We start from the raw sequence: 22994 nt of genomic DNA, 5'->3' as shown, positions 1-22994 counted from the left end.
TTTTCATTTTTGTCGAAACACTACATTATTGTGGTCTAATTTAAGGGTGATTATTATTATTATTGTTATTATTATTTTTTTTTTTCAATTTTATTTAATTTTTTTGTCCATGTTGTGAAGAGCCACCTGACATACATGCACACATGGCATAGAAAAGTATGCCTAGGTTCATAGACAGTATGATAAACAAGTTTGTGCTGAAATACAAATTCATTCTGAGGTTTGTAAATCCTAAGACATAACATTGTTATATATAGTTCCACTGATTCAGATGATAACTACCTACTCATGTTTTGATAATAGCAGCCCAAATTGTTCAGTAAGAATGAACTGCAGTAACTATGATATTGTGGAATGGATATGATGTATTGCATTGCTTGTTTGTTAATACTCATAATGATATGCATCCATTTTTTAAGCTGTGTTTGCTTTTGTTTTATTAAGCAGAACCAATGCATGATGCACGAATGACATATTTTTTCATAAGTCTGTATTTTTCATGTATATATATATAATCATGGAAATTTTTGCTACTTTCAGCCAATGTAGACACCAACACTACCACTGTCTCATTGCCAGTTTCAAACAAAAGCTCTACAACTTCTTCTGGAGATCCCAGTACCATTATGTCCAGCAATATTCCTACCACTGTAATAACACCTGCTGTGCCAGATTATTTGAGAGAACTGCCAAGAAGACCTTCAAGATTTGAGGTAACAAAAGTGGAAAGCCAGCCCAAAAATGAATCCTCTGTGACACTTCAGATAGATCCTGTAGAGGTATGTAGTCTTGTTTACTTGCTGGTAAGGATATGTACAGAACATTTTAGAGTCACAGTTCACCATAGTTTGATGTGCTGTATTACTTTAATTGGAAGGGGTGAAAAAAGAGTGGGATGACATAATGGAGATGGATCAGATGGCATGCAGTATGAGAAGGTTTCAATGGGGAAGAGGAATCAATCAATTGTTGCCTCAAGTTTCACTAAGTTAAAAACCCACAGCCCCACTATGGTGGGGAATGGTCCTGAGAATCTCCCACAGGTCTTTCTGGTAAGGAACTTTGAACTGTTGTCTGTGTTGTATCAGTGTGGCACTGTTTCTATGCCACCGGCTCAAAGTGGTAGGGAGAGAGCAGTTGTCACTTATCAGCTCTTCATGTATGAAAAAGTAAGAGATACAATTGAAGTTGATAAGAAGAGATCTTGGGCCCAGTCCAAATATTTTTGCAATTGTGCTTGTAAGGGATTATCTTGTGTGTTTTATCTGTGAGTTCATCTATACATTCTTTTAATATCCAGTTTGCTATTCCATTGGGCCCATATGACTTTCTGACATCAAGTTTCTTTATTTGGTCCCTCATTTCTTTCTGTGTCTCTGTTATTTCTTTCATTTTGGGGGATCTTTATCACTGTCCTTCATCCCACATTTACCTAGTTGTATTTTACGGGAAGGGAAGCTATGCTCATGGTGTCCTGCCTTTGTATCTCGCAGTGTCTAGTTTGCTCTTAAATTCATGAATGGTTTTTGCACACACTATTTTTTTTGTCCAGTTTGTTCCAAGTGTCCACCACTCTATGTGAAAAACTGTTTTTCTTGAGATCTCTTTTATAACTATGTTTTTTTATTTTCTTTCCATGTTCTCTTGTGATTCTCTTGTCCCAGTTTAACAAGTCCTTTCTATCGAGTATTTCTGTATCCTTCATGATTCTGTAGATGGTCAGTAGGTCGCCTCTCTCTCTTCTTTGCTCCAGAGTCGGTAACTCCAGTTTAGCCAGTCTCTTCTCATATGATAAGTTTGCAAGTGCAGGGTCCATTTTTGTGGCTGCTCTCTGGATTCTTTCTATTTTCTTTATATTCTTTTTGGTACTGGGTGACCACAATGTTGCTGCATATTCTAGTCTGGGCCTTATCAGTGTGACTAATATTTTTTTAATAATTTCTTCATCCAAATATGTACATGCCACTTTTATTGATCTTATCAAGTTACAGGATTCTCTGACAATTTTGTTTATCTGTTTGTCATAGGACAAGTCGTTTGCGATAATTACATCCAAATCCTTTTCAGATTCCACTTTCTTTACCTCCTTAGTTCCAATTTTATATTGTCCTGATATTCTATTTTTACTTTTTCCAAACTCCATTAACTTTCAGTTTTAAATACAGACCTAAAGTGTCTGGTCATAACTTCAGCCAATTCTACATCTATATATTCTTTGTTTCCTTCATCCAGTTTCACTTTTTCATGTTTATCTTTCAGTTTATCGTTTACATATCTGTAAAATAGTTTAGGTTGGTTTTTGCATTTGTCTGTTATATCTTTTTCGTAGTTTATTTTTTCCTCTCTGTGTATCTACATATTCATTTCTCAGTTTGATTCATGTTTGCCATTTAGTCACTTCTTTGTCTTTTTTCCATTTTTTCCAGGCTTCGTCTCTTCTATCTTTAGCATCACTACACTTTATCATATCAATACTTTATGTAAACCCTTTTTTGTTTCTTCTTAGGTACATGTTTGTCTGTTACCTCCTTATATATTTCTTTAAAAATGTTCCATTTCTCCTCCATCTTTGTTTCATCATTTGCAAATTTTTCCCAACTAGCATTTTGAAACTTTTTCTAAGTTTTACAAAGTCAGTTTTGTTGTACATTAATCTTCCTTCTCTGTGTATCTTGTTTATTCTCACAACATTTTGTTCCATAAGCTTGAACTCTATTAGTATGTGGTCACTCCTCCCAGTTGGTGTCTTATAAGGTATTTCTTCAACAATTTCAGGCTCAGAAGTGAATATCAAATCTAGTCTTGATGGTTCTTTGTTGTGTCTATAGTGTTTTCTTTGACCCATTGAGTCCTTGTATAATCAAGGGTCAGATCCAGTAGGACGTTGCCACAGAGATCTTCTCCCTCTTTTATTGTCAATTCTTCCCAGTTTATTTCCTTTGCATTAAAGTCACCCATAATTACTACGTTTTCTCCATATTTCAATGTCTTGGTTAATTCATTCTTTGTGTCTTCCAGTAATTTTGAGTGTTTGCTGTCAGACTAAGTCTTTTTTGGGGGCACATATACAACTATTAACTTTCTGCTTTTCATACTGCTATTTTCGACTGTAATTGTGATCAATTCCACATTTTCTATACCTTCTACTTTTATTACCTTTAAGCCATTTCTAGTCAATAACATGACTCCTCCCCCCTGTTTGTCCATCCTATATTTCAACCGAAGGTTGTATCAACCTTGTCCCACCATACTTCATTGTATAGGACCTTTCAGTTTTGTCTCCACAATTCCCATTATGTCTAGTTTCTCTATTGACAAATAATCAATTAATATATTCCAGAAATACCATCCATGCTAGTATATGCCCCTTTTAATTTTTTCCTTCTTTTTCGGTTGATGTTTCCATTTTTCTGGTGTACCATTTTCTCAGTCTCAGATCCAGCACTCCCCAAAAAAACTAATTTTTTCAGTCTCTGTTCTTTTCTTGTTTTTTTTTTTTTTTTTTTTTAGCTTCACTGCTCAGTGCCCCATCTTTCTCTATTTCCTCTTCATTCATTTCTTTTTTTATTCACACATTTTGTAGTTTTCATTGTTTTGCTGCTTTTGATAGTATTTCTGCTATCATTTGAGTTCTTAGTTTGATTTTCATTGGCCTGTAGTTTTTTCTTTTGAGTATGTACCTATTCTATGCACATCATCAATTTCCTTTTCCAAATTATGTTCCTCATCCTGAACCACTTTCAGTATCTCCACAGTGCCCCATCTTTCTCTATTTCCTCTTCATTCATTTCTTTTTTTATTCACACATTTTGTAGTTTTCATTGTTTGCTAGTTTTGCTGCTTTTGATAGTATTTCTTCTGCTATCATTTGAGTTCTTAGTTTGATTTTCATTGGCCTGTAGTTTTTTCTTTTGAGTATGTACCTATTCTATGCACATCATCAATTTCCTTTTCCAAATTATGTTCCTCATCCTGAACCACTTTCAGTATCTCCACAATTTCTTTCACTTCTTTTTCTCTTTGGTATTTGTGTACATTGTGTTTTCTTTGATACCGTAAACCACAATTCATTTCTTTTTGTCCACTGTGTCTCTCACCCAGTTTTCCTTTTCTGTGATCACTTTGATAATTGTTTTCATTGCATTCTCTTGTACCTGTTGCTGTAGTATTTCTTTGAATGAGTTTTTTATATATGTCTATATATATATATATATATATTTGCTAATAAGAACACGGGTATGTGTGTTCATTTATGCAAAGTAGACCACTTGGAAAAAGAAACTAACAAAGCAGAGTGCTTTCATATATTACATCATCAGTGTAAAAAGTATATATATATATATATATATATATATTTATATATATAGTCAGTCAGACCTTGCCCAATACAAGTGTTAGGTTCCCTATATCTTAGACCCTTTCCAGACACTGGCACACAACACGACCCAATGAGCTATTCAAATTGTGGTATCATGAATCATGGTCGTGTTTGGCAACTGCTGAGATATTATACCTCTTCATGTAAACATGAATTTTGTGCATGGGGAAGTCATGTGTGGTGAGACCTGATAATATATATATATATACATATATATATATATATATATATTTATATATATATATATATATATGTATGTATATATATCAGATCAAATCAGCCATCCTGAGTCCACTGCTGAACAAAGGCCTCCTTCATATCATTCCATGATTCACACGACCGTGCCAACCTCTGCCATGTCACTCCTGCAAACTTCTCAATCTCGTCTCTCCATCTCCTGTCTGGTCTCCCTCTTCCACGCTTCCTATCTCGCGGCATCCACAGTAACACACTTGCTCCATTGCTCGACAGTCATTCACACTAACTTACCTGCCCAATTCCACTTCCTATCTTTCACCGCCTCCACAATATCTTTTACTCTAGTCTGCTCTCTCACCCAACTTGCTCTCTTTTGGTCTCTCAGCATTATTCCCATCATTGATCTCTCCCTTCTCCTCTGTGCAGTCCTTAGCTTTGTTTCCATTGCTTTCATCAGTTTCCAAGTCTCACACCCATAGATTATTGCTGGCAGAATGCATTGATTGTAAACTTTACATTTCAAACATAAAGGTAGAGAGCCTTTCAGGATTTTATTATACTTACCAAACACTTTCCAACCAATTGTAATACGTCTTTTTATTTTATTATCATGATCTTTTGTCACTTTCACCACCTGGCCTAAATAATTATACTCCTCAACTTCTTCAAGACTTTCACCATCAATTACAATCTCTTTACTTTGAACGTTCGTGTTGAACATTACTTTGGTTTTGGTTTTATTCATTTTTAAACCTACTTTGAGACTTTCCTTGTTTAGATCACTCAGCATCTCTTGCAAGTCTTCTGCTCTTTCTGAAATAAGAATAATGTCATCTGCAAGTCTTAGGTTGTTCAAATAATCGCCATTAATCTTCAAACCTTTCTCTTCCCAACTCAACCTTCTGAAAATATCTTCTAAGCAAGCTGTATATAATTTGGATGAAATGGTATTGCCTTGCCATACTCCTATTTTGATCTTGATCTTTTCTGTGTCTTTATGTAGTCAAATTATAGCAGTACCATTCGCATAAATATTTTCTAAAACTCTTACAATCTGTTCATTTGTACCCTGATTGCGTAGCGAGTTTTGTATTGCTATTTGTTCTAACGAGTCAAAGGCCTTCTCGTAATCTACGAAAGCTAAACACAGAGGTGTATTGTATTCTGTCGTTTTCTCGATTAGTTGGTTAATCGCCTGCAAATGGTCTAGAGTCAAGTATCCGCTCCTAAAACCTGCTTGTTCTCTCGGTTGGTTTCCATCTAAAACTTGACTTAGTCTATTTGTAAGGATCTTGGAGAATACTTTATATACATTTGATAGTAAGCTAATCTGTCTATAGTCATTAAGGTCCTTCTGGTTTCCTTTTTTATGAAGCAAAATCACTGTAGCATTGCACCATGATTCAGGAACACTTTCTTGACATAAGCACTGGGTGAACAACTGAGCTAACTTAAAATGAACTTCTTTCCCTGCATCTTTCAAGAGATCTATCGATATACCATCTTCCCCAGGTGCTTTTCCTCATTTTTCCTTTCATTCAGCACATCCCTATCTAAGTGCCTCTTTCTACATGTTCCATAAATAATCAACCTTTTATTCATGATCTAGATTACTTCTACTCTGAGTTGCATCTTTCCTACACTTTACAATTGGTATGAATGTCCCATGAAGGTCAAACAATCTTCTTTTAAGGAGCAGCATGTGACACCTCTTTTTGTGGTTACTCAATCATGTGCCTCAAATGTTTTCTCTTGCAGATTCCAGCAGCATCAGACTCGAACTTGGATAAACCTTTGAGCCCTAGATCAGGAATGCCAAGAAAGTCCATCCTTAAGAAGACTAATAGTTTTATTCTACACCCAACGCCATCATCACCATGTGTATCCCCACAACATACACCTTATGCCACAGTCCATGCTGGAGATTCAAGGTATGATAAACAAGATTCTGCATGTTTCAACTTCTTTGAGATAATGCTTTCAGTCACCATTTTATATATTCTCTCTAATGGTATTTAAATCACCTTAGGGAAAAAAAATCGAACTTATCCCTAGTCACAATGATAAGATGTAAAAATGAAATTGTAAAGGTAAATGTAGTGGTATGCAAAGAACTTTTGCATAGAATCTTATTTCAAAACATCCTACATTGGTTGAAAAAGCTGTATGCTGTGATGTAAAAGTTAGAAACAGGTATGACAATTTATCCATAAATCATTCTAAAAAGGATTTTATTAATTCGAACATGGGGGAGTTTACCAATATGCTAGTATTTGTCCTGTGTGCACTGTAATTTTACAAGAATAGGTGAAGCACTTATGTATACTGTTTGGTTTTTCCATGCTCATTTGGATCAGTCAACCCTCTCCACATCCTGGAGGGTATGATATGAAGCTTATTTATAGTTTTTGTACTCTGTATACTTTCATATCTTATGTCAATCATTTCTCTTTATTATTAAGAAAACCATTGGATTAATTTTCTGCATGAATTTGGAGGCATCAGTTATTCAACAGTAGGATACAAACTCTTTATTTCTGTCATGTATAGAGTCCTTTCATTCGTGAATTTTTAATTACTGTAGAAAGCCTACTTACCTTGTACTTTACATTCTGTATTATTTTGTGTATTTAATCAATTTATACTATCATTAACTTGATACCACAGAAGCCTCATTATTATGTGTTCTTGTAATTGATAAGCTTTTTGTTTATTCTTATTGGATACAATGTACATCTAGGAAAGCTCATCCTAGAGAAATAACTACCCTGAAGTGGATCCAAAAGAATTTTTGAGAATGTTAGATGTGAAAGAATTTTAAACATATTTCTTTGCAGGAAAGAAACTTTGCCATGTCTAATGTCACATAGCACATAGTAAATTTATGTAAGGAATTTTTTATGTATGTGATACAAACAGTGGGTACTGCAACTGATGATCCTGCAAAACAGACATTAGAGAATATTATCTCCCTGCCACCATCTTCAGAATCCATCAGCATCTTCACCTCCATCAGGAAAGGCAGACCTGAGGAGCTGACACTCAATCTCTGGAATGGATGCGTGATCTTTCTCTATAAACTTCGTATTTCTTTTACCTTTTCATGTAAGGAAAGCTAACAACTGGTGACTGTTCCCCTCCTTCTGCAACTGTGAGGTGGTAACAAAGAAATAGCTCCACACTTACACAGAAGACAACAGTCTAGTATTTCTTCTTAGAGAGATCTATGGGAGAGCACAAGGACTGCTCCCAGCCCAGCCACTGTGGGGCTGCAGGTATCCAGTTAGTGAAGCCCGGGGCAACAATTATGATCATTACTCTTTCATAGGGATGCTTGCTGAATGAGCAACTTGGAAAGTATCTATTTATACAGAGATGAGAAAAACAGTTTTGGAAAGTTTTTATTTTAAGAGGTGGATTATCAGGAATTCCTGAATATTAATGAATCTGAGAGAGCAAGTGGAAAACCTTTCTGAACTTTTGTCATTTAGGTGTAAACAGATGTGTCAAGGATTAGCAGAGAAATATTGATTAAAAAATTGGTTTTGTAAAAAAAATAGAATGAAATAAAAATAAAAGACAAAGGAAAAGTATAAATCAGCTAGAAATTATTACATATGAATCTGAAGAGAAAAAGAGAGGAACTTTTAAAATGTTATTACTGATGAATTTAAAAATTAACATAAAATGATCTACAGATTTGTAAATGATAAATTGAGACACTGGAAAGAGATCTGCACACTAATATGGAATGAAAAAGTTGCTCACTCAAAGAAGGAAAAATACCAGAAGACTGGAAAAATGCTGATATCATACCAATATATACAGGAGGAAATAAGGAAGACCCAACAAATTATAGACCAGTTTCCCTCACAAGCATGGTAGCCAAAATTTGTGAAAAGGTTATAAAAAGTAGATGGATAAAACATCTGGAGGAGAACAATATACTAAATCTGAGACAATTCGGATGTAGACAGGGAAGATCATGTTCCACAGATTTGATCTGTTTAGTCAAGACTAGATATAATACAGGAAAGGGATGGATGGGCTGATTGTGCTTTCCTAGATCTACAAAAAGCTTTTGACAAAGTCCCACACAAAAAACTATTAACCTCTTCCATACGGTGCCGCCTATGTAGGCGGCATGAGGAGCAAGTGGATACATGAGGCTGCCATATCGGCATCTTGATTATATTTATTGTAGTCCCTGCATAACTGACATACTCTCTAAACTGGCTTCATCACATTTTCTATGGTTATCAAAATTCACGGGTGAAAGAGAGAACGATCGATATAAGCGGTGACTATTTTTTATGGTGCGAGTATTATGACGCAACATCGCACATCTGGCAGCTAATGCTGCCTGCGAGATTTTGGCCCGGAGTGAAGTGGTTAAGAAAACTGAAAACATAGGAATATAAGGTAATCTGTTGAAATGGATGGAGGACTTTTTGCATGGAAGAAAAATGAGAGTAGTGCTCAGAGATAAGAGGTCTACTTGGGAAGAGGTGATTAGTGGAGTTCCATAAGGATCAGTATTGGCTCCAATAATGTCTGCTATTTATGTGAATGACATGGACGAGGGTGTGGAATGTTACATGAGCTTCTCTGCAGATGATGCAAAATATTAAAGAAAGTGAGTACTGAAACGGACTGTGATTCACTGCAGAGAGATCTGAACAGGGTCTGGGAATAGAGTTAGAAGTGGGAGGTGGATTTCAACATCAAGAAATGTAGCATAATGGAATTTGAAAAAAGTAAAAAAAGGATATCAGGACAATATAAAATTGGTGAAAGTAACGAAAGTGGGATCTGAAAAAGACCTGAGAGTGATCGTCACAAAGGATACCCTCACACTTGTCCCCTTTACCCTTATAAAGCAGAAATATACAGGCACTCTTCCAGCAGCCCCAGAGAAAGAGAGCAGCAAACAATCACAACCATGGGACTTTACTTTCCGTTTGAGCGGAAAGATAGACACTCCATGTATGTCACCTAGCAGTTGATATTACGATCACCATCAATGGTGGGGTAATTGAACCTGCTGTCCATGCTGTCAAAACAATAATATTTTTTCATTTAATTTGTCATATCTTTTGGACAATTGCATTTGAACCAAAGCCCTAACCCGGTGGCTGAGTGGGTTAGGGCGTCATTACTTGGGGCGAAGGTCGAGGGGAGGTGGTTCGAATCCTGCCACCGGCGAAGTTGAACCAAGGGCATGGTTCTTTAAATTCCATGCTACAAAGTCCTCTGTAAGGGGCACCATCCTAGCCCTCCGATGGGAGGAGTTTGTGACATTAAACCATATCGAATTTCAGACAATGGAGATTCCACTGCTATCCATAAAATTTTAGATGTAAAATCTGTTAAATATTAATATTTCTCGTAACTTTAAGGAAAACATTTCAGTGAAATATGTATGTGTAGTATAAGGGGGATGAAATAAAGTGCCATTGTGCTTACCTAGATGTTTTTTAAGAAAATATTTCTTAATGAATAAGCCTCAGAAATAATAATTGCTGCCTTGAGTGTCAATGATTTGAAATTTACATCCTCACATTGCTAACAGTGGTCTTTAGGCCCTCTCATAGATCTCTGAGAATTTTTTGAACAGTTGTTTGTGTTGTATCAGTATAGAACAGTTTCTCTTTCACCAGCTTATAGTAGCAAGAAGAGAGCAGTTGTTGGTTGTCAGCTCTCCTTGTATGAAAAAATAGAGAAAATGCAATTACAGCTGCTAAAGAGATACCTTGGGTCTCGTCTAAAGATGTGTTAGCCTTTTAAGAATATGCTGCATTTCCAGATGTGATAATGTACATAGATATCAAAGAGAAAAAGATGAGAAAGAAATTGCAAAATCAATTCTGAAAGAGATACAAGAGGAGGGACAAGAAATAGACAAAGAGATGGAAGAGGTGCATAGGATGTGACAGTACAGGTACTCCTCGTTTAACAACCTACTCATTTAACGTAAATCTCCCGAAGTTACGACGTCGTGTACGATAATTAAGTTGGCTGAGGCAAATTTGTATGATGTTATAAATGAACTTGTACGGTGGATATTACCTGTGAGGTAAAATGTTCTGAAGCTTAGGTCTACATTACCATCCTGCACGCTGAAAAAACTACCTGGGGTACAGTATATACCGGTAGTGGTAAATTTTTAGTATCGACCAAGGGCGCAATATAGCAATAGAAAATTAATTATCAATTTTGTAAATTATAATGTATCAACGTAATATGCAATTTTGTGAGCGGAAAAAAAAGGTGCTAAAACAAAGTTCGTAAGTAACGAAGTCATGTCGGACGAATGGTACACCATTTTTGTTATGATGGATCCGATGTCGAAGAAATGAAGGGATGATAAATCCGTCTAACCTAAACTAAACTAACCTAACTTATGTTTGATAAATCATTACCTGCAAATTAAATGTCATCTGGCTCGTCCTCGTGAGAGACGTTGGCAGACGACAAGATGGCGTCCCGATCCTATGCTACCGACTTCGTTCATTAGCATATTTTCTTGTAGCATGGTATTTTTTACTTTCATTTCCGCCCACAAAATTGCATATTACGTTGATACATTTTAATTTACAAAATTAATAATTAATTTTTTATTGCTATATTGCGCCCATGGTTGAAACTAAAAAAATACCCCGGTATTCAATATGAAATGTCAGCATACGCGGATTTGGTCATATACGGTAATTTCAGGAACCTAACCACCGTAAATAAACAGTAAATATTTAAGCTTTAATGTACTGTATAAAAGAGGGAAAATACACGAAAATAAAGATACATGTATTGCTGGACATTGTACATACAGTACATGTACGTATATGTATACACTTTCGCTTAACGACCAATTTGGTTAACGACGGCATGCTGGTCCCAATTGTCGTCGTTAAACGAGGAGTACCTGTACTCTTAAGAAAAACATTATAGGCCACTAAAAATCAAACTGAGGTCTCAAATGATAGTACTATCAAAAACAGCAAAGCTGGCGAATAGAAAAAATTATGAAAGTGTATGGATAAAAAAGAAATGAGCAATGGGGAAAAAGAGAAAGAAAAGACAGAAGTAAAACAAATGAAAATAAAAAAGAGAGAGAGAAAAACAAAGACTGAAAAGTTTGAATTTTTTTTTACCTGAGGCTAAGAAAATGGTTTATTAAAAAAAAAAAAAAAAAAAAAAAAAGGAGGGGAAAGGAAACCTAGAAATAACACATATCAACATAGACGTCATGATTTCAGGACTGAGCAAATTAATCAACTATCTGGCAGCAGAAAAACCAGATGTAGCGGGTATTATGGAGACGAAATTAAAAAGTCTACTATCACCAAACACTTTGGGACAAGGTCTGTACAACCATTGGAAGAAAAATAGAAAGGAGAAAAAGGGTGGAGTCATGTTTTTGACTAAGAAAGGCTTAAATGTGATTAACACAACAGAAGGAAAAATAATGATTATGAAAACTAGAAAATTTGTAGTAATATATGTACCCCCAAAAACACAGTCTTGGACAGAGAGTGATTCCAAAATGTTGGAAGACACAAAGAATACATTAACCAATTTACAGAAAGGAGGAAACATAGTAATTATGGGTGACTTTAACTCAAAAGAAATATGTTGGGAAGAAATGACAGTGAAAGGTGAAGACCTTTGGGGAAACATACTACTGGATATGACCATTGAATACACAATGACTCAGTGGGTAAAGGAAAATACCAGATATAGAAAAAAAGAGGAACGGCCAGGACAAGATTTAATATTTACATCAGAGCCTGAAATTGTGGACAAAGTGGAATACAAAACACCAATTGGGAATAGTGAACATATACTAATAGAATTCAAACTGAAAGAAGAAATTGATTTGAGAAGAAATGAGAAACATAGAAAAGGAAGACTAATGTACAACAAAACAGATTTTGAGAAACTCAGAAAATTCTTTTGGAATGCAAATTGGGAAAACTTCTTAAATGAAGAAACAAAGAGGGAAGGGAAAAGGAACATATTAAAAGAAATTTATAATGAGGGAATAAATACATACCAAAGCAGAAGCAAGAAAGGGTGTAAAAAAAAATGCAAGGACCAACCAAAAATATTTTACGGGTATGTGAATGGTAAGCTAAAAGACAAATAAGAAATAGTAAAACTGCATCAAGGGAATAATGAATATATAGAAGATGTAGAAATGGCTTAAATTATGAACAGAAATTTTAAATCTTTATTCACAAGTGAAAGTTCACAAATTTGGGAGGGAATACAGAGAGAAAGGTCCCCTCCAATGAAAGAAATAACTGCGACACAGAAGAAAATTAGAGACCAAATTGAAAATTAAAAACCTTGATGTCAGAAAATCACATGGGCTGGATGGAATTGCAAATTGGATATTAAAAGAATGCATAGATGGACTAACAGACAAAATATATAAGATGATTACTCACTCAAAGAAGGAAAAGTATCACAGGATTGGAAAAATGCAAATATTGTACCAGTATATAAAGGAGGGGACAAGGAAAATCCAACTAACTATAGAACGGCCTCCCTTACAAACACAATAGCAAAAATATGTGAAAAAGTTATCAAAAATAGATGGATTAAATATTTGGAAGAAAATAATATAGTACTGAATCCAACACAATTTGGATTTAGACACAAAAGATAATGTGCCACTAACTTGGTTTGCTTCTACTCAAGACTAATAGAAATAATGCAAGAAAGAGACAGATGGGCAGATTGTGCTTTCCTAGATCTACAAAAAGCATTTGATAAAGTACCACACAAAAAGCTATTAAGGAAAATGGAATCAATGGTATTGAAGGAAAGTTATTGGAATGGATGGAAGATTTCTTGACTGCGAGAAAAATAAGGGTAGTACAGTACTTAGAGACAAATACTCAACCTGGGAAATAATGAAAAGTGGAGTCCCTCAAGGTTCGGTATTTGCTCTGATTATGTTTGCCATATATACAAATGACATGGATGAAGCAGTGGAATATTATACGAACTTCTTTGCAGATGATGCAAAACTACTAAAGAAAGTAAGTACAGAGGAAGACTGTGAATTACTACAGAAAGACCTGGATAAAGTCTGGGAATGGAGTCAAAAGTGGGAATTGAACTTCATCATCAAGAAATGTATAATGGAGTTTGGAAAAAGTAAGAATAGAATATTGGAGCAATATAAAATTGGTACAAAGGAGGTTAAAAAGTTAGATTGGAAAGGAACTTAGGAGTAATTTTCAGCGAAGACATGTCACCAGACAAGCATATCAACATAATAGTCGGAGATATCTTCAGTTGACTAAGATCAATGAAAGTGGCCTTTGATTACTTGGATGAGGAAATTGTAAAGAAAATATTAATTACACTAATGAGACTATGATTGGAGTATGCTGCAACACTGGACACCCAGTGCTAAAAAGAATATAAAAGAATTAGAAAGAATACAAAGAGCAATGACAAAGATGGCACCAACACTCACCAAATTGACATACGAACAAAGATTATCGAAATTGGAACTACCAACCCTAGAACAAAGAAGAGAAAAATGGAAGTCCTAGACAGAGATGATTTATTAAAGTGGGATAAGAGAAAAACAAGAGGACATGAAAAGAAACTCAAAAAGGATAGTTATAGAAGAGATCTGAAAAAGAATAGCTTCCCACAAAGAGTGGTGGATATCTGGAATGAATTGGATGAGGCAACAGTGTGTGCAAATAGAATACAAGAATTTAATAACAAACTTAATGCTGAAAGATACAAAGACAGGTCACTGCAAGCATAGCTTCCTTCTCATATAATACAACTAGGTAAATACATAGAGACCTGACAACTGGATACTGCTCCCTTCCTACTACTTTTAGGTGGTGATATTGAAACAGCCCCACACCAATATAACACAAACAAGTAAAAAATTTCTCCCCACAAAGATCTGTCAAAGGACTAAAGGATCATTGTCAGCCACAGTGGAGCTGAAGCTTTTCCACATAGTGAAATTTGAGGCAACAGTTATTATTAGTATTGCTATTATTATTACTATTATAAATATTATCATTATCACTATTATAATTATCATTATTATTACTTTTGTTGTTATTATTATTACTATCATTAATATCATTGTTTTCCAAACAGGTTAAGACAGGCCTTTGAGGCTGTGTTACGAAAGACAAGCTTGTTGAAATTAGATGAAAGAAACAACCAAAGTAATGCCTCAGCTCCTACTACTCCAAATTCTACCAAGCGCTCTGTGGTAAGGGTTTCTGTGAATATCTATAAAGATTTTATGTGTGTTTATGAAGAGTAATATAGTGTTACTTTTAATTTCATATAATGTTTTCATACACGAGTCGATGCTAGATAATAATTATATGTTCATTTATTTTATTTTTTGTATTGATTATCTATGTGTGATATTTATTTCTGCTTCTCTACAAATAAAGAAGTCTTGTCGGTCACGGTCCCATTCGCTGGAGGCTATGAGCCTATTAAAGCACAAGAGATTGTCTTTTTCCGTTTGGAAACATCGAAGGTGGAAGATCCCCAATCTCCCGAATCTGTCAGAGTTTTACAACCATTGCAACTTAAAGAGATTCTCATTTTCATACAAGGTTATAAGCATGATTGCAAGAAAAATACTAGTAGAAGCTTCTTTTATGTTTTGTTTCTACATCCAACATTATAGGCATGAAACAAGAAGATATATGAAAGATATGCCTTCCTTTTCATACATGACTTTAGACATTTATCAAGATGAACACAAGAAATAGCAACCACCTTCAGAAGGATCATTTTTAGCTGATTCGTAATGCACTTCAGCCACAGAATTTTTTTTCCCTTCGTATGTTAAGCTTAGCTCAAATGCACTAAGTATTCTGATTACATTCTCTTTTTTTTTTTTGCACCTAGAGGATGATGGCTATGAATTAATACATGAGCACATTATAGCATATTAAAAGCTTTGCTTCAGGCTACAGTAATACATGTTAGAATCAAGAGAAACTTCTGGAATTAAAGATTTTCCAGTTTACATCAGCAGTTTAGCATTCAGTTATACAAATATTTTTATCATATGCAAAGCTTAGTCTTTTCATGCTCTGTTCACTAACATTTATTGAAAATGTGAAGTCAGAAATGCCTTGCTTTGCTCTTTAATGCACTATTATACAAATATCTCATAAATAGAGTTTAAAGGAAAAGTAATTGAGTAGACATAGAAGTTGGTCAAACATACTTCAAATATATTCTGTTATTGTAAATATAAGAATCTGATGACACTTATCTACTTAAAATGTTCTTAGATTTTTTTGTTAAATTTATCACTAATTGGTATCATGTTGTATAACAGCCAATGGAACGAATGGTGGAAATGACATTAGAGGAGCAGAGGCGATGGGAGGAGGAAGAACTCAGTAAAGAAGTGGAGTTTAGCAAGTGTCATATTGATCCTGCACCCTTTCAGTTGGTTGAAAGGACGTCATTGCTCAAGGTAATTGCAAATATTTTTTTGGTATTCCAGATTAGATGTTGCATGAAGATTGTATATGTTTCAATACTGAAGTGAAAGTTTTGAGTATGGGACTCCCCAGTACTGAACATTTGGAGTAGCAACATGAAAGATTATTATTATTACTTTATTAAAAGTTTACTGGAGTGACATGGCAGAGATTGGTGTGGTTATATGAATCATGGAATGCTATGAAAGGGGCCTTTGTTCAGTGGTGGACTCAGGATGGCTGATTTGATGATGATTGATTTGCCTAATTGTCGTATAAGGAAAGGAGCAATACTTGTTGGGTCGTGTCTCCTGTTCTCTAATTTTCTAACATACTTAGACTCAAATTCATGTACAGTTCCAGCCTAATTTATATCCTTGATTTCAAACTATTATATTTAAATTTGAATTTATGTATTGTTTGAGCTTGGGCTATAACACCTAAGCTATTCCACATACAATCAGGTAAATACATTATGCATCTATTTGGAGAACTGTATTTCTTCACTTTATTTGGACATGTGCTCTTTCTTAATTTACTCCCATAGCCTCTTAAAGCCCTCCCATCTTTAATCAGATCTCTTTCATCAGTGCAATCTATCCCATTCAGTGACCTGAATACTATAATCATATATCCTCTTTCTCTTCAATCTTTCAAAGTTTGCAAGCCCAGTAATTTTTTTTTTTTTTTTTTTCAAGAACTAGACTCTGTATTTCAGTTGATGCTTCGAATCATAAACTGTGACTCAAGCAGTTTCTGCAATCCAGATCCTAGAACATCTATTTAGCCACATTTTAATAATTTAGTTCTCACTGGTGGTACTTCGTCAGGGATGTGTTATGTCGCCCTGGCTGTTCTATCAGTACATGGATGGGGTGGTGCGAGAAGTAAATGCAAGGGTAGTGGGTCAGGGGTGATGGTTAAAGAAAATGGAGAAAAGTGGGAAATAAGCCATTTGTTGTTTGCTGATGACATTGTGCTTGTAGTAGGATCAGAGGAGGGATTGAGGAAGTTAGTGACAGAGTTTGAGAAGGTGTGTGAAAGAAGGAGGCTGAAGATAAATGTGGACAAAAGTAAGGTGATGAGATGTACAAGGGGTGAAAGTGGCAGCAGACTGGAAGTGAGCATTAAGGGAGAGCGACTGGAGGAAGTGGATAATTTTAGATACTTGGGTGTGAATGTGGCAGGAAAGGGAGGAGTGGAGGTGGAAGTAGAATGTAGATTGAGAGAACCAAGTAAATGCCTTGGTGGATTAAAAAGTGTAATGAAGAATAGACATTTGGGAATGGATGCTAAGAGGAGACTGTATGAAGGAGTGATTGTGCCAACAGCACTGTATGGGGCAGAAACATGGAACACAAGAAAGGAAGAGAGGAGTTTGAATGTATTTACCTAGTTGTACCTAGTTGTATTTTACGGGACGAGAGCTATGCTTGTAGTGACCTGTTTTTGTATCTCTCCACATCCAGTTTATTCTTAAAATTGTGTATAGTTTGTATGTGTTTGAGATGAGGTGTCTGAAAAGTATGATGGGGGTTACTAGGCTGGATAGAGTGAGGAAAACAGGGGTGGTAAGGGAGTTAGGAGATAGGGTGGATGAAAGAGTATTAGGATGGTTTGGACACATGGAAAGAATGAGTGAAGACTACTAAAAGAGGTATGGAAGGCAGATGTGGAGGGAGTGAACATGATGGGGCAACCTAGGATGAGATGGATGGATAGAGTGAAAGGGGCTTTGGGGAAGAGGGGAATGTCTGTTGAGGAAGGATGGGAGAGGACAGAAGACAATGGTGAATTAAGACTGGGTGTATATGGATGATGTGATGCATGAGGTGGAATGGGTGGGGGGATGGGGGGTGAGGTAGTATGTGTGAGAAAAATTTTGACGCAGCCCAAAGGGATTTCTCCCTGTCTTCTCCCTTTCTGCATGAGGGGACAGAGAGGAGTGGGGGGGGGGGGTCGCCAATTTAATGAAGCGGCCTTGCTGTGGATGTGCTGTGTCTTGTGACACTGCATCTGACCCAGGGCGGTGGACAAGATACAGGGATGACCTATCATCCAGGAGGTGCCAAGATAAGAGGGAGAGTAGAGGGTGGAGGGGAGTGGAGTGTATTAAGCACGAAATGGGTGGTAATGATTTTTATGTTTTTGGATTTTGGCTACCTTCCTTGTAAGGGAAAAAAAAAAAAATAGCTTCCCACACAGAGTACTGGATACCTGGAATAATTTAGATAAGGAAACAGTGTGTGCAAACACTATTCAAGATTTTAAGAAAAAACTTGATGCTGAAAGATACAAAGACAGGTCACCATGAGCATAGGTCCCTTCGCTTATAATACAACTAGGTAAATACATACAAACATACTGAAGGCCATTTTCCCTCAAATAAGAGAGGTGGCTAAGGCAAACCATACATCCATACCACACCCATCTAAAGCCTATTTGTTGCCCCTCCCATTTTAGTACCTTGTGGATGAAGGGTCATCCCTGTTCCCCCACCACACCATTAAGATTAAATGTACATAGGCTCAGTAAAGATTACCTAGAGATAACTCTTTCATTCTATTTGTCACTCTTTTATTACTTCCCTTAATTTTCCCTGGACCTTTAACCATGGGAGGTTTACCCCCATCTGAATAAAATCACTTGGCAGTAGTCAGAATAAAGATTATAAGTCACCTTCCTTGGTGAAAAGGGTAAGTGCAATAATTTTGCCTTTGACTGTGGGAAGTTTTCCTCAGTTGAATAAAATTGGCTGGTGACAGCCAGAATAAGACTTTATTAATTTTCTGCAGTGAAAAGTTAAGCAAGGTGGTTTTGAACCCTTTGGAAGTGGGAGGTTTCCCTCAGTTGAATGAAGTAGCTTGATAGCAGTGAGAGTGAAGCTTAAAAGTTGCCTTAAGCAGTAAAAGGGTTAATTATATGTCTAACTTATGTATTTTTTCTTGTTTACTTTGAACAGGTGCATTCCCTCTTCTCCATGTTGGGGTTGAACCATGCTTATGTAACAGCCATTGGAAGACTCATAGGGGTTGTAGCATTAAAAGAAGTAAGTTTTTGTATTTCAAGATTTTTTTGGTTTAAACTCATTGACCCTAAGCATTAGCTATCTCAGTTCTCAGTAAGGTCTGAATATAGATATTTTTCATGCTCAAATAAGGAATTTACTGTTGTTTCAGAGGTGAATAATTTAGATTTCATTGTTAATATAACAAAATGTTGACACATTATAAATGCATGAATTGTGAGTGGTCAATTTTTTTAAACTTTTGAATATTGTCATACTTGAATATGTCTTATATGCAGTGTTTAGATATGAATTTATTTTATTTTTTATTTTATTTATTTACTTTTTTTATTATGGTTCTGATGCTAGGACATAGTGTCATGAGTACTTCAATGAAACAAATAAGATCGGTTGTTCTATAATATACAATATTTACAAAATAGAATCAGAACAGCAACTGGACACGGTACATCACACAGGTTATAATAATGAAAGAAGAATGCAATGCATAAGTATGGACATGTTAGTCAATATTAATACACAACATCCTTCCATGAAGCATTCAAAGGAATATTAACATATATGCTGTTATTTGTAATAAACTCCAAAGTGAGTTAATACTTATTGAATTACAAAGAACAAACCATTTGTCAAGAGATATGGAATTAAATGAGCCATAATGATTTTTCTTCATAATGAAGGAGTGATTGTGCCAACAGCACTGTATGGGGCAGAAACATGGAACATAAGAGAAGACGAGAGAAGGAGTTTGAATGTGTTTGAGATGAGGTGTCTGAGAAGTATGATGGGAGTTACTAGGCTAGATAGAGTGAGAAATGAGGAGGTGAGGAGGAGAACAGGGATGGAAAAGGAGCTGGGAGATAGGGTTGATGAAAGAATATTAGGATGGTTTGGACACATGGAAAGAATGAGTGAAGAAAGACTGGTAAAAGAGGTGTGGAAGGCAGATGTGGAGGGAGTGAACATGAGGGGATGTCCTAGGATGAGGTGGATGGATGGGGTGAAGGGGGCTTTGGGGAAGAGGGGAATGTCTGTTGAGGAAGGACGGGAGAGGACAGAAGACAGGGGTGAATGGAGAATGGTTGTATATGGATGATGTTGTCATTGCATGAGGTGGAATGGGCGGGGTGAGGTAGTATGTGTGAGCAAAATGTGACGCAGCCCTAAGGGATTTCTCCCCGTCCTCTCATTTTATGCAATGGGGGGACGGAGAGGGGGGGTCGCCGATTTAATGAAGCGGCCTTGCTGTGGATGTGGTGTCTTGCGACACTGCTTCTGACCCAGGGCAGTGGACAAGGTGCAGGGATGACCCATCATCCAGGAGGTGCTAAGATAAGAGGGAGGGTGGAGGGGTGTGGAGTGTATTCAGGGATGGAATGGGTGGGAATGATTTTATGCCTTTTTCTTTTTGGCTACCCCCCTTGTAAGAGGGAAAAAGCCTTGGTATATGTATGTATGTATGTATGTATAATGATTTTTCTCAGAGAAACTAGAACATCACATGTAAGAAATTTTAGCCATGCTTCTTAGGTTTGAAAATAATGATCTGTCAGATGCATACACAGTTGATAGTCCTTGCACCTTTTTCTTTCTGTTGTCTGCATCTCAAGTTTTTCCATTTACAAATCCAAATGACTGGGAGTTTTATTATGTCCTACTGATTATAAGTGGTCCTTGCCTCAAATTCTGCTTTTGACAAGTCTTAACAGTTGAAAGTTTTCCTATGCCTTTCCAATTTATGAATGGATTTTTCCTTATTCATGTTTGTTTTTGACCTCATCATTTTCCTCTGTGACTTCTCTGGTGAATATAATTGAGGCCAATTTTCCTTGTGATGGGTTTTCCATCACTAACATATGTTTTCTATCTCATGGTCTCAGTATGTTTATTTTCTTGATTTTCATTATTAATTTTTTTTATGTGTGGGCTGAGGGTCATGTGAGTATCAAAGATGAGTCCCAGGATGTTATAGATCTTGTCTAATAGAAGGAGTTGGCTGTTCACTGTTGGATGTTTCTGTGATTCATGGTTGTTTGGGGAGAGCAATGACACTGTTAATTTCTAAGTAGAGGCTTTCAAGAAGTGCCACCAACTCTTCAGAGGAACAGAGGTCCATAAGAGAACCACTGTCTTCTTCTGATGCAAGCGGCCACTGGAAGATAAAATTATCACAGCCTCCATCTCCACCTTGAGATAGTACCTGGTCTCTGGAACAGGCCCAGAAAATACAAGAGTACCATTAACAAGTACATAAGAATTAAAGGGAGGAAGAAAAGAACTACAAAAAAAGGTTTAATTGACAAATGTTAAAATGAATCCAAGTTTTTCTATGAATTTGCATATAGCAAGCTGGAACACAGAGAACAAATATACTAGCTAGAGTTGAAAGGAAGTTTATGAAGAAGCAAAAATACAAATTGAAACAATGATTAAAAGTTTCCACTTGGCATTCACCAAGAAAGATGCTACTGCTTTGTTTCTTACAGAGTTGTTGGAGGTTTTGATTACAGCCCTTGAGCCATTGCACAGAAGCAAATATATATCAGACTAAGAAATGAATATGTAAAAACACACAGAAAGAAAAGAAACCATGTAAAAGATATGATAGACAAATGTAAGGATCAACCTAAATTATTCTACAGATACGTAAATGGTAAATTAAATAATAAACAGGAAATAGTGAAACTACATCAAGAGGATACGGAATATATAGAAGATATAGAAATGGCTGAAATCATGAACAAACATTTTAAATCTGTTATCACAAATGAAAATACACATAATTGGGATGAAGGAAAGGGAGAAAGATTCCTCATCAATGAAAGAAATAATTGTGACACAGAAAGAAATAAGGGACCAAATAATAAACTTTGATGTCAGAAAATCACATGGACTGGAGAGAATTGCAAACTGGATACTAAAAGAATGTATAGATGAAGTAATGGACAAAATATAGAAGATAATAGATGCTCACACAAAGAAGGAAAGGTACCACAAAACTGGAAAAATGCCAATATTGTGCCAATACATAAAGGGGGAGATAAGGAAGACCCAACAAACTATAGACTGGTGTCCCTTACAAGCACAATAGCTAAAATATGTGAAAAAGTTATAAAAAAAAAGATGGACTAAACATCTGGAAGAAAACAATATACTGAAACCAAAGCAATTTTGCTTTAGACAAGGAAGAGCATGTGCCACAAACTTGATTTGTTTTTATTCAAGGGTAATAGATATAATGCAAGAAAGGGATGGATGAGCAGATTGTACTTTCCTGGATTTGCAAAAGGCATTTGTGTGGGAGGTAATGCAGATATATGGGATAGGAGGAAAGCTGTTAAGAACATTTGAGTTTTTACGAGAGTAGTAGAGCTTGTGTTAGGATTAGAAATAGAGAGAATGAGTGGTTTGAGGTAAAGGAGGGACTTCATCAGAGATGTGTTATGTTGCCCTGGCTGTTCAATTTATACATGGGTGGGGTGGTGCAAAAGGTGAATGCAAGGGTTGTGGGTCTGGGATTAGAGGTGGTTAAAGAAAATGGGAAAAAAATGGAAGATAAGCCACTTGTTTGTTGAAGACACTTTGCTTGTAGCAGGATCAGAGGAGGGATTAAGGAAGTTAGTGACGGAGTATGGGAAGGTGTGTGAAAAAGAGAAGTTGAAGATAAATGTGGGTAAAAGTAAGGTGATGAAATGTACAAAGGGAGAAAGTGGCAGCAGACTGGAAGTGAGTATTAAGGGAGAAAGAATGGAGGAAGTGGATAGTTTTAGATATTTGGGTGTGAATGTGGCAGGAAAGGGAGGAGTGAGGTGGAGGTAGAATGTAGATTGGGAGAAGTGAGTAAAAAAAGAATATCTGGGCAAGACAATATAAAACCAGTACAAAG

General features: G+C 36.1%; 1 protein-coding gene across 6 annotated transcripts in view; it reads left to right on the top strand.

The window, feature by feature from the left end:
- The window catches only part of ClC-a (chloride channel protein 2), a 343237-nt gene that overhangs the window by 302982 nt on the left and 17261 nt on the right, over positions 1–22994 (top strand). For 5 of the 6 annotated variants that reach the window (XM_076176794.1, XM_076176797.1, XM_076176796.1 and 2 more), the window contains 6 exons: positions 541–779; positions 6335–6507; positions 6934–6957; positions 14720–14837; positions 15933–16073; positions 19043–19129. In XM_076176794.1, the coding sequence (XP_076032909.1) occupies positions 541–779; positions 6335–6507; positions 6934–6957; positions 14720–14837; positions 15933–16073; positions 19043–19129 (782 nt within the window). The remainder of the gene's footprint in view (positions 1–540; positions 780–6334; positions 6508–6933; positions 6958–14719; positions 14838–15932; positions 16074–19042; positions 19130–22994) is intronic. The other variant, XM_076176798.1, reaches the window with a different exon arrangement.

The sequence above is a fragment of the Oratosquilla oratoria genome, chromosome 39 (genome assembly GCF_046742065.1).
Source record: "Oratosquilla oratoria isolate Oo_2021 chromosome 39, ASM4674206v1, whole genome shotgun sequence".
Classification (NCBI taxonomy): domain Eukaryota; kingdom Metazoa; phylum Arthropoda; class Malacostraca; order Stomatopoda; family Squillidae; genus Oratosquilla; species Oratosquilla oratoria.
The sequence above is the reverse complement of the archived record's forward strand: the minus strand, read 5'-3'. Positions and strand labels throughout refer to the sequence as shown.